This window comes from Schistocerca piceifrons, chromosome 1 (assembly GCF_021461385.2).
Source record: "Schistocerca piceifrons isolate TAMUIC-IGC-003096 chromosome 1, iqSchPice1.1, whole genome shotgun sequence".
NCBI lineage: Eukaryota > Metazoa > Arthropoda > Insecta > Orthoptera > Acrididae > Schistocerca > Schistocerca piceifrons.
The window spans coordinates 706836470-706850153 of record NC_060138.1 but is presented as its reverse complement, the minus strand read 5'-3'; the positions used below and the strand labels follow the sequence as shown (position 1 = coordinate 706850153).

Sequence of the window (13684 nt, the reverse complement as noted above, 5' to 3'; positions counted from 1 at the left end):
GTTTCTTTTGGTGATGACATCCCTCCTAAGTAGTTCCTGCCAGGAAGTTATTACCTTTCAATAACTTATATCATAGTGAAAAGTGCAGAGGACAGAGTAAACAAAATACAGTTTAGATAATGTCAAAACTGTTGAGTTAGGATAAAATTCAAGAATTAATTACATAAATTCCTTCTCAAATTGGAATTCTGAAAACATGCTTAATTTACACAAATACTGTTACTAATGTCATGTTTCCATTTTTGTACACCAAAACAATATTTAAGACTTAAAAAGTCATGTTCAGAAAACAGACAACATTAAACTGTAATTTTGTTTCTATGTGTATCCATAAGAACCACCAACAACACAAGCTATCCTGGCTCTGGTGAAAATGGAAATGCTAAATTGTATTTCTACAGATTGTGACTGCTGTGAAGAAATGGAGATATTATATTACAATTACCAACATCTATTTAATATTTAACCTAAATTTGAGTAGTTATCAGTGACTTGCATATAAATGTACATACAGGCTGATTCAGGAGGACATAATTTTTGAGGTGATTTGACATGTAGGAAACAAACCAAAAAGGTCCTATGAACACATGTCTGATTTTTTTTATCATTATGGAACAGGAGCAGGTTGAAGACTGTAAACATCCATGAATCATTATGAAGACAAGTGTGACTATTACTTACCAAAATGATGTGTAGGCACTGTGATGAACAGAATAATGGTGGGACAGGTGACTGATCCATCCCACAAGAGGGTCAAAAAGTCCCCCACCCATCTCAATGCACTTGTCAATGCATTGGAGGGTGTGTTCTGTTCCTCATCGAACATCATCTTGGTGGGTTTTAGTGCAGGCAACAGCATTTGTGACAAGTTCTTCATGTGTACACCTTTGTTTGTACACCTGCCCCTTTAACCAGCCCCCATAAACAGAAGTCTGGTAGGATTAGGTCAGGTGGTCTGGCATTCAAGTTAATGGGTCCACCACAGCCAATCCATGTTGACGAATTGTGTTATTCAGATACAGGGATACTTCTCTGGTCCAGTGAATCGGTGACCCATCATGTTGCAGGTACATTTGCTGCCATTGCTCTAATGTCATGACTTTCTAAAGTGCAAGTAGGTCTTGTATCAGAAAATGTGTGTATGCTGTGGTTTTCATGTGATGTGGCAGCAACATGGGCCCTGTCACAAGGTCATCAGTCATACCATACCAGATGTTCACCAAGAACCTAACTTGGTATTTTGTTTCCCTAGTGTCTTATGGATTCTCCATCACACATGCATGAGAATTTCGGATGTTTGTGATACCATCATGTGTGAATGTAGCCTCTCACCTGGATGTAGATGTTTCACAGGCTGCACATGGAATGAGTACAAACCATTGGAATGTAACATAAGCCACACCTGCATTTGTGGACTACTGAGCTGATGACCAATGTGCCATGGTGGTGGGACTCCCGTTGTACCATTGCAATAATGTCTTTCTTTCCTCAACTGATTGGATGGCCTTGGTTCTGATTGTACATCTGTTCCAGAGTCACATAATGGATATGTCTCTGGTATTCTGTCACAGCCACATGGGCACTGCCATTACACATTGGTCTTGCTCAATTAAACAACACTCAAGCATGACATGCACAAGATGTCACAACTGTTCATTCATCCACCCCATGATTGCACAATAGGTACACTTCCTGCTGTTGACTCAGTGCAACATTGCAGTGCTGCCATCTGTTGGAGAACACCCACACATCTTATAGGGTGGATCAGTCATCTATCCCACCAGTATTTTACCTATCACACTGCCTGCACAGAATTTTGGTAGGTAAAATTCATATTTTTCTTCATATTCATTCATGGATGTGTGTAGTCTTCAAACTGCTCCAGTTCCATAATGATCAACGATCAGACACATGTTCATAGGACTTTCTCAGTTTATTTTTACATGCAGAATCACCTCAAAAACTATGTGACATTCCTCCTGAATCACTCAGTATGTAAATATTGTGTTGGCTTTGAAGAGATGTGCCATGTTTGGAATCTAAAAATGGAGAAAGGAGTCCCTCATCAGGTTGCTTATGAGAAAGATGTGATTTGTAATTTCTATATATATTAAAATGGCATATAGTGTTAACACCCATGTTGAAACTTTAATGTGTTTTATACATGAAAGGACAAGCAGTCACAGCACACTTTTCTTAATGAGATGCAATTAAGATCACAAAATCCATTATGCAAATTTCTGTAAAACTGTGACTACAAATCTGGAGATACTAACTATGCAGTTTCATCCACCTCAGTGGCCAAGTAGTCAGTGCAGTGGACTGCTAACCAAAGGAGCCCATGTTTGATTCTTGGCCAGGCCAGAGATTTTCTCCACTCAGGAACTGGGTGTTGTGTTGTCCTCATGTTCATATCATCACAACTGACATTTCACTATTGAGATGGTGGTATGGGCACATACCAAAAGCCAATGAAGAAATAAAATAAAATAAGGAAAAACCTACACAGTTCCAACTTCAACAACATCATCAACACCCAAGCTAAGCATCTAACACAACCTCGTTTTCTTGGGTGAAAAAGGAGTCTGTAGTGCCGAACTCACATCAGGTGTGATAGCATATCTAAATTCTATCACCAATACTTCAAGGGAAGGTCACAACTGGTGCCATGACCACAATACATTTTTGGAGAAAATAATGGATTTTACTATTTTTTGTATAATAATTTAGGAATATATGAGTTGATCAAGTCATGAAGGATGTTTTCAAAAATGTTGACAACACTGAGACCAGGGTTACCTATTTTGAAGACAGGATTGTGTGCGTCTATTTACATGTGAAAAAGTAAGTACCACACACTTATATAATACACTTATTTTTTGATTTATTGTTCAGGACTAAGTCGAGGTGTGGACAGCTTTTTTGTAACAGAAGGATAGCATGCTAGAGCAAAAGTTCAAAGAAATGAGAAAATTGATGTCAGAAACAGAACATAGACTAAGAAGACCTTTGCCAAATTGATAATAAGATTTCAAAAAAATATTCTCAAATAGATAACAAGATTTCAGAAACAGTTTAGAGAAACTCCTAAATAAACAGAGACTGCTGCACAACAGATGAAAAACAAACTAGAGAACTATAGGTAGAGAGATATTGAATGAAACTCATTTGGCTGTCAGAAAAGTAATTTGTTAAGCTTTCAGTGACTATCATAGCAGAATATTGTTGAAATGTTTTTCACAAAACCCAAAGAAATTATGATCATATGTAAAGGCTGTTAGTGACACCAAAGTTAGTGACCAGTCACTCATAGATGAGACAGAAGCTGAAATTGAGGGCAGCAAAGCAAAAGCATAAATCCTCAACTTTGTTCACAAATGTTACTTTACAAAGGAGAACCCAGCAGTTTTGCCCCAATTTAATTCTCATACCACTGAAAAGATGAGGGTTATCAGTGTCAGTGGTGTTGAAAAGCATCTGAAATCATTAAAAGTGAACGAAGTCCCAGAATTCTGGTCCAAGCTGCCGGAAATAGTGGTCATGTGTGTGTGTGTGTGTGTGTGTGTGTGTGTGTGTGTGTGTGTGTGTGTGAGGTGTGCGTGAAGTGTGCTTGCGTATGTGAGTGTGTTTTCCTTACTGAATAAGGCTTTGGCCGAAAGCTAAATATGTAAAAGCCTTTTTGTTGTGCCTGACTGCAACTCAGTGTGTTATCTTTTAGTGGGTAGGAATGTATCCTTATCCTTACATTGTCACCTATTACTGCCTTATATAAAATATGGTGTTGAAGTAATCAGATTTGGTTTCAGTTAGCCATTCTTCCAATTCCAAATCATGAATGCAAGCCACAAGCAATTCCAAATACCTGACACTAAAGATATAGTCAAAAAAGATTATGTGTATAGTTTTACTCACCCACTGTGTTCAGCATTAAAGCCCATCTAGAGAGAAGAAGAAGAAAAATGTCATTTTTTAAGATGAATCTCTTAACTTTAATTGTAAGTGATTAATATGCAATATCTCGTACATTCACGAACATTTACAATTGAAACAGTATATAGCAACATTTTAAACCTGGATGAGGGTTCTAAAATAAATCTTAAAAAGTGTTATCAAACACTTTAAAATAGTTAATGTTCAGAAAAAAATGTTCTTGACTTTCATTGTGAATATTAAGAATTACGTTCATGATATTTGCAAAGAAAAATAATATGTCTTACAACTACACAAAATTAAGGAAAAATAGATGCAAATTTTTTTAATGTGATGAAGAAAGATGAAATTTTATTTAAGTGGAAGGAAAATCTGATTCTTCTAACCAATATAACATCAGACTGCTTTAATTCAATGTAGTGTATCCTAGTGATATGTGAGCTTTACTTGGATGTGAATTTTCGCATAAAAAGCAATTTGCTTATGAATATTTCTTTCCTCTCCATTTAGTGAATATGATATCCACATATTTCTCAATTCCCTTTTCTAGTTTAGGATTGTTTAACCTCATACCATTCAAAAGAAAGTTTTACAAATAAACATAAGTATACACATCTAGTAACTGAACACTGTCATTGTTGCTGCAATTGTCATTCTCAGCCCAAAGACTGGTTTGATGTAGCTCTCCATTTTAATCAGCAACTGAATAGTTTCCCAGAATGAACTTCCAAATAGTAAATAATAGCTGCAATGTCTTTTGTGTGTTCATCATACTTCTTTAGTAGAAAAGGAAAAGAGTAAGAAAAGAAGTATATGTTTTATATTCTTCATTGGGTTCATATTGGACCATTATGTAAAATGCTTACTTATTAAAACAGTAAATTCCATCCCTGTTGCAATCTTGTCCTAAGTTACATTCACCATTCTGCACCATTATCACCCAAATCCTCCTATAATGTACTTGTGGGAGTGACATAATTGAGTAATTGATGAGTGTCATGTAGTTTTTCTTTAACTTCTCATGTTCTTAGAGCTTCCTGTTCTGTTAAGCATGCATATAGTTTTGCATGTATTTTTGATGAAATCCATGCAATGTACATTGTCTCTGGATGAATAAACTACTACTACTACATGGTGATATTGGCTAATAAAATGAACATTATCATAATGATTATTCCTGTATGAGTTTTATACAGAGGCAGCAGTGTTCCTACATAACTGGTAACCAGGAAGAAGAAATTGTGTTCTTGTAGGTAGGTTATCTGCCATGATTCACAGAGATACGTTATAGTCATGATGGCTGTGAGTAACCTACTGCACACCATCGCAGACATCATTCAGGCCATTAAACACAAGCTTGAGCTTCTCCAACCCCCATACAGAGATTAAGTGAAGAAACCTGGTATGAAGTGTATGCTTGTGAAAATACCAACAAAAAGTTTGAAAAATCCATGGAAATCTTTATGTCCTACTTTGAAGCTGCATTTCCATTAAAAAAACAAAAATGCCAACTTAACTTCAAAAAGAACAAATGGATTACCAACAGGTATTAGAATCTCTTGTGCAGAGAGAGAAGATTACACAATATAGCAAAGACGCAGAACATGCCTCATGAATTTCATTTATACCTGAAATATTGCAAGAGGATCTTCAAAAATGTCATAAGGAAAGCTAAATAAATGGCAAATATCAAATACATTGAAAATTCAAAAAAACAAATCCAAAGCTATATGGGAAGTTATCAAAAATCAAACAGCAAGTGAAACAAAACAATACAAGAATATAACTTTATGTTATGAAGGACTAATGATTTCTTGACCAATAAAAATTGCAGAGACATTCAAGAGGTATTTTCCAAACATAAATGAACAGTTAGTGAGTGGACTGGATAAGTATAGAAGAAATTTTATCAGTTATAAAAACCTTGGTAACAGGGTACCCATATGGAACTGATGGAATACCATACATGATTATTAAAAAATGCTGTCTTAGCTGAAACCTTGACATACTTGTGCAACAACTCACTGGAATGCTTAAAAATAGTAAAACTGAAACCACTGCTCGAAAGCTCTAGAAGACGTTTCAAATTATAGGTCAATAGTACTACTGCCTGTATTTTCAAAAATTTTAGAATTTTTTTTAAGTATATATATAAGAGATAGTCTGATTTCTGAAATAAACATAAAATTCTCTCTCCGTCACAGCATGGTTTCAGGAAAGGCTCTTCAACTGATAGTGAAATATTTGAATTTCTTAATGAACTCTATCCTAAACTGGATGAGAGTGACTTTGTGACAGGCATATGTCTTGATTTATCCAAAGCTATTAGAGGTATATCCAATGAGTGGCTTAGGGCATAGCTATGTGAATGCAAACAGGTGGTTGGAATGCAATATACTGACCACAACAAAATCAGCTACTTCTATTCAGGATATGAAAATGTGAAGTACAGAGTCCCTCAAGGATCAGTATTAGGATCGATTCTCTTTCTCCTCTATGTCAATTACGTTATATACTACAAGTACTGTGAAACTACCCTCCAAGCTCCAGATGATACAAGCTTCCATATTAGTGGAAAAACAGAAGTAAAACTAAAAGACTCTGCTGTCCTAACAATGAATGGTGGTTCAGCTATAACGAGGTAATTATAAACAAAGAAAAGACAGCGGCACTGAACTTCTACAATCTAAAAGGAAGGCACCACTCGAATATACAAATAGAACTAAGAGACAGAGTAATTGGAAAGTACTGACAGCACAAAATTGCTGGGAGTCTGGCTCCAGAACAACACCAAATGGGAGGTACACATTGAATAACTGCAAAGAAAACTAAATAAAACCCGCTACATGATGAAGATCTTAAAAAGCTGTTGCAGCAAAGACAACCTGTGTTAAATGTATAATACTCCTATGTACATTCTGTAATTAAATGTGGCATAATCTCCTGAGGCAATGCAAGAACACATATTAAACTTTTCAGGATACAAAAGAGAATATTAAGAATTATTTAAGGGGTAAAAAATAGGAATTCATGCAGACCCATATTCCAAAAAAATGTCAATTCTTCCTCTTCTTTGCATTTTTATTTTGAAACATTAGTTTTCATAAAACAATATATTTATAAACACCCAGATATCTTATTAAAAAATGAAGATGTACATGCATACAATACAAGACAAAAATCTGATATTCATATGAATCAGGTGAGAACACCGTTATGCCAAAAAGACACTCTACATATTGGTGTAAAAATTTACAATAATCTACCTAACCATATTACCTGTCTAATGTTTATTGTATATATTATTCTTTGCTAAATTGCTTAAATATCTAGTACCTAGGAATGCAATACAAACTGTATTTTATGTTGCAAAGACTTAACCATGTCCAGTATCCTTGTATATACTCTATACATGTAGAATTATAAGGACTAAATAAATAAATAAATCTACTGTATTTCAGCCACTGGATTCTGCACCACATGCTGATCCAACTCAAAACATCATAGTGACACCCACACCAGTTGTGCCATCAGTTACAGTGATGCACTCATAGAATGATGTTTCACATTGCCACACAGCAGTGTCTAGTGACATTAAGTCCAATGTGAGTGTACTCCCAGTCCCTCCACTACGCCAGTCCCACAAGAACAACAGACTTTCCACCCATTGGCTTTCACAGTCCTCCTGCATCCTATTTGCAAATATGAGACCCATAGATCAAATGCTCACAAAACACCAGCTGAATTCAGGAGACATTTTCACAGAATGACTTATGCTAGTTTCCTTTCAGACACTGCTGCTACACATCTGGCAACTACAATTGCTACCATGTGTTCAGCTAACCTTAACTTCTCCCAGAGGACAGCCATTATACAAGCTGCTCCAAGTTGCCAAAAGAGTGCACACTGTTCAACACGCATGCCACAGTTGCCACCACAACAATCCTGGTTTCTACTATAAAGGGGAAAAGTTATAAATGAGACTTGGAACCAGCAGAGTATCACCATGATAAAATCAGGCCACCACTAAGTTGGTCGCAACTAGTAAGGGGACTGCATGGTCAGGGGTTCACAGCACTTCTGTGATGACAGAGTACTCTTATCTCTGATGTATGACACAGACCATAAGAATGTTGAAACCTAATTACAACATGTTCCAGATGATTTGACACGGCATACCAATCAATGTACACAGCAAGAATCAGCAGGGAGAACCAGTATTTAACTATGGCCAAACCAGCTCATCATTGTTTGGCCAGCTGGACATTATGTGACACCTAGTATGCGTCAGCCAAATCCATCACCATAACTCTGCTGCTGCCGGGTTGCAAACCAATCACCACCACCTGTCTGACCACCTTGGGCAGCCAACACTTTGTGATCTGCCCATCCCTGCTCTTCAGTATAGGTCGAGACTTCAACACCAGGTGGAACAACACTACCTTCTGTAGTAGAGAAGATGTGGTGGCTGCCGTGACTGCAGTGTGGCCCCATCCTGCTGTGTGAGTATGCCTCGCATACCAGAGACATCAGTGCAATGCCTGTACATCATTGCCTGCAGCTACAAAGCCAAAATATTATGAGGGAACTCTGGGCTGCACCAGAAATTAGAGTACACTTGGAAGACTGCCTAAGCTGAATAAGTTAACAAAGACCAACTATAAGCAGATTTCCCACACATCTCCCCTGACTCCCAAGCCATCTATGGATCCTATCAGACCCATAAGTAGACTCAAACCCATCCTGACAAGCAAGAGCTTCTCATGTTTCGCTCCAGTTTTCTCACAGCTACCTCAGACCTACTACATTTTGGTATCCAATGGTGACAATTCTGCTTCCACTTTCATTACTACTGATGGGAGCTAATCCATTCCAGGCCAGTCCAATGAATCAACACTTTGCTGCTATGCCACCTCTGCCTGATAACTGTCAAGCACACCCAAAGACATCCATCTGAACTCTCCCATACCACCATCGAGAAGCTAACTAAGCAGAGACACTGCAACTATGGATCACTTCTGCAGAGAGCACATGTGTATACCACACCCTTCCATCCTAATCTTGTAGTTATGATATACCTCAGACAGATAATTGCTGGTTTCACAGTTGTTTTGTTCACAAGGCTATGAAATGCATGAAACCATGTCACACTCAAACACCAAACATGTTCTGGTTTAGGCACAACAGATTGTGACATCTATCCACAGCACCTACCACAGAAGAACCATCATTGCCCTATGATACACATGCCATGTAGAGCTACTCACCACACCGACAACTGTGGTACAACTCCAATGCTATCACCTCCATTGTGACTACATTCCATTACATCAGGTACAGAAAGCTGGCTTAAGCCAGAGATAAATTCTGCCGAAATTTTTACAAAGGTACAGACGGTGTTTAGAAAGGATAGATTGCATGCAACCGGTGGTGGAGTGTTCATCGCTGTTAGTAGTAGTTTATCCTGTAGTGAAGTAGAAGTGGATAGTTCCTGTGAATTATTATGGGTGGAGGTTACACTAAACAACCGAACTAGGTTAATAATTGGCTCCTTTTACCGACCTCCCGACTCAGCAGCATTAGTGGCAGAACAACTGAGAGAAAATTTGGAATACATTTCACATAAATTTTCTCAGCATGTTATAGTCTTAGGTGGAGATTTCAATTTACCAGATATAGACTGGGACACTCAGATGTTTAGGACGGGTGGTAGGGACAGAGCATCGAGTGACATTATACTGAGTGCACTATCCGAAAATTACCTCGAGCAATTAAACAGAGAACCGACTCGTGGAGATAACATATTGGACCTACTGATAACAAACAGACCCGAACTTTTCGAATCTGTATGTACAGAACAGGGAATCAGTGATCATAAGGCCGTTGCAGCATCCCTGAATATGGAAGTTAATAGGAATATAAAAAAAGGGAGGAAGGTTTATCTGTTTAGCAAGAGTAATAGAAGGCAGATTTCAGACTACCTAACAGATCAAAACGAAAATTTCTGTTCCGACACTGACAATGTTGAGTGTTTATGGAAAAAGTTCAAGGCAATCGTAAAATGCGTTTTAGAAAGGTACGTGCCGAGTAAAACTGTGAGGGACGGGAAAAACCCACCGTGGTACAACAACAAAGTTAGGAAACTACTGCGAAAGCAAAGAGAGCTCCACTCCAAGTTTAAACGCAGCCAAAACCTCTCAGACAAACAGAAGCTAAACGATGTCAAAGTTAGCGTAAGGAGGGCTGTGCGTGAAGCGTTCATTGAATTCGAAAGTAAAATTCTATGTACCGACTTGACAGAAAATCCTAGGAAGTTCTGGTCTTACGTTAAATCAGTAAGTGGCTCGAAAAAGCATATCCAGACACTACGGGATGATGATGGCATTGAAACAGAGGATGACACGCGTAAAGCTGAAATACTAAACACCTTTTTCCAAAGCTGTTTCACAGAGGAAGATCGCACTGCAGTTCCTTCTCTAAATCCTCGCACAAACGAAAAAATGGCTGACATCGAAATAAGTGTCCAAGGAATAGAAAAGCAACTGGAATCACTCAATAGAGGAAAGTCCACTGGACCTGACGGGATACCAATTCGATTCTACACAGAGTACGCGAAAGAACTTGCTCCCCTTCTAACAGCCGTGTACCGCAAGTCTCTAGAGGAACGGAGGGTTCCAAATGATTGGAAAAGAGCACAGATAGTCCCAGTCTTCAAGAAGGGTCGTCGAGCAGATGCGCAAAACTATAGACCTATATCTCTTACGTCGATCTCTTGTAGAATTTTAGAACATGTTTTTTGCTCGCGTATCATGTCATTTCTGGAAACCCAGAATCTACTATGTAGGAATCAACATGGATTCCGGAAACAGCGATCGTGTGAGACCCAACTCGCCTTATTTGTTCATGAGACACAGAAAATATTAGATACAGGCTCCCAGGTAGATGCTATTTTTCTTGACTTCCGGAAGGCGTTCGATACAGTTCCGCACTGTCGCCTGATAAACAAAGTAAGAGCCTACGGAATATCAGACCAGCTGTGTGGCTGGATTGAAGAGTTTTTAGCAAACAGAACACAGCATGTTGTTATCAATGGAGAGACGTCTACAGACGTTAAAGTAACCTCTGGCGTGCCACAGGGGAGTGTTATGGGACCATTGCTTTTCACAATATATATAAATGACTTAGTAGATAGTGTCGGAAGTTCCATGCGGCTTTTCGCGGATGATGCTGTAGTATACAGAGAAGTTGCTGCATTAGAAAATTGTAGCGAAATGCAGGAAGATCTGCAGCGGATAGGCACTTGGTGCAGGGAGTGGCAATTGACCCTTAACATAGACAAAGGTAATGTATTGCGAATACATAGAAAGAAGGATCCTTTATTGTATGATTATATGATAGCGGAACAAACACTGGTAGCAGTTACTTCTGTAAAATATCTGGGAGTATGCGTACGGAACGATTTGAAGTGGAATGATCATATAAAATTAATTGTTGGTAAGGCGGGTACCAGGTTGAGATTCATTGGGAGAGTGCTTAGAAAATGTAGTCCATCAACAAAGGAGGTGGCTTACAAAACACTCGTTCGACCTATACTTGAGTATTGCTCATCAGTGTGGGATCCGTACCAGGTCGGGTTGACGGAGGAGATAGAGAAGATCCAAAGAAGAGCGGTGCGTTTCGTAACTGGGTTATTTGGTAACCGTGATAGCGTTACGGAGATGTTTAATAAACTCAAGTGGCAGACTCTGCAAGAGAGGCACTCTGCATCGCGGTGTAGCTTGCTCGCCAGGTTTCGAGAGGGTGCGTTTCTGGATGAGGTATCGAATATATTGCTTCCCCCTACTTATACTTCCCGAGGAGATCACGAATGTAAAATTAGAGAGATTAGAGCGCGCACGGAGGCTTTCAGACAGTCGTTCTTCCCGCGAACCATACGCGACTGGAACAGGAAAGGGAGGTAATGACAGTGGCACGTAAAGTGCCCTCCGCCACACACCGTTGGGTGGCTTGCGGAGTATCAATGTAGATGTAGATGTAGATGTACATCACAGAGGCTGTTCATGACTGGCCATTCTTCAGGCTTAGCGTTTTTAATCAATACAGGATCAGACTGCAGCACACTGCCAGCCATCTACTACCCTGATGCCAAAAAAACCAGTACAGCCACATTAATGGCAGTCAACAAAGCTGTCACACGCATGTGCTGTCACAAGACTTTGGTGTTTGACGTTGGTCCCACTGATCACTGAAAGTGGACATTTGTATTAACTGACATGACTTAACCTGTTTTGGGGACAGATTTCCTTACACAGGATGCTTTGACTGTGGATTTACAGAATGCCTGCCTGATACATTCTGCCAATGGTCACACTATGGCCAGTGTAAAGGGTCATTCAACAACACACACCAGTCACAGGGTGGACAACTTAAGTATTTCTGCCTCAAAGGACCATAGGGCACAGTGGGTGTCCCGCCATCACAAGTTCCTATCCAGACGCATTACACAAGAGCCAAGCGTGAAAGTACCAGGATATGTATGGAGGATAATGTGTTAGGAGATATTCTAAAGGTGCCATAATGTGAATAACAAAGCAGCCTGCAAAATATTAGAAATGCCTAAACACCTTCACAGTGCAACCCTGATTCCCACGTAACTGTGTCCTCAGAATCACAGCAGACTGTGAAGTCACACAAGGTGCACACACACACACACACACACACACACACACACACACACACACATGAGACTACAGGAGACCATTTTTGAAGAGATGCTGCAGGATGGAGTCACGCCACGCCATTCAGACAGCCCAATGGTCTTCACCAGTCCATCTAGTATGCAAGAAGGGCAGTTCATGGTGTCCTTGCAGCAATTATTGGATGGTGAATGCACCAAAAGAACCTCAGATAGTGACCTAGTACCAAATATATAGGACTTCACAAATTCTCTAGCAGGTCAACCACTTTTAGCATTTTAGATTGCCAAAAAGCACGTAATCAGATTCTAATGGAAAATGATGACATATTTTAAACCTCACCTCAGTGATAACACAGTTTTGACTGTTTGAATTTTGGTTATGCCTTTTGGGCTCAAAAATGTGATCTAAACATGGCAACATTTTTTGGATGAGGTTCTAAGGGGCCCTCCCTTTTGTTTCAATTACCTCAGTGACACACTACTATTTACTGAAAATGCACTTAAGGATGGTGCAACTGAGATTAACTGATTACAGAAATACACCAAATGGGACCAACTGCATCATCAGTATACCTATGGTAACCTTCCTTGGCTGTCTAGTGTCAGCACATGACGTCACACCCTAACTTGGGAAGTTGGATACTTTATGTGCCTTTCCAAGGCCACAGAATATTGACAACTGAGGCAATTCCTCAGCATGGTTAATTTTCACCATCACCATCTCCCAGGATCCACCAAAACAAAAATACCTCTCACAAATGCACTGATACGCCATAACACAATAGGAAAGCACCGCTCCCAGTGGACACTACAAATAGAAACCGCTTCCAAGGGCTTGAAAGATAGCTTCATAAATGCTGTGGCACTTGCTCACCCCTCTCCTGGCATCCACTGAGCTTTAGACGTTGACACCAGCCAATATGCTATCAGCTCATCACTACACCAAAAAATGAATGGACATTGGCTTCCTCTGACTTTCTTCTTCAAAACATGCAACCCAGCCAAATGTCAAATCTGTTGGAGCTCATATGACAGGGATCTTTTAGCAATCTACTG

General features: G+C 39.3%; 1 protein-coding gene across 1 annotated transcript in view; it reads right to left on the bottom strand.

The window, feature by feature from the left end:
• The window catches only part of LOC124710724 (carnitine O-palmitoyltransferase 1, liver isoform-like), a 210599-nt gene that overhangs the window by 36795 nt on the left and 160120 nt on the right, over window positions 1-13684 (bottom strand). Inside the window, exon 10 of the mRNA XM_047240949.1 lies at window positions 3913-3938. Within this exon, the coding sequence (XP_047096905.1) occupies window positions 3913-3938 (26 nt within the window). The remainder of the gene's footprint in view (window positions 1-3912; window positions 3939-13684) is intronic.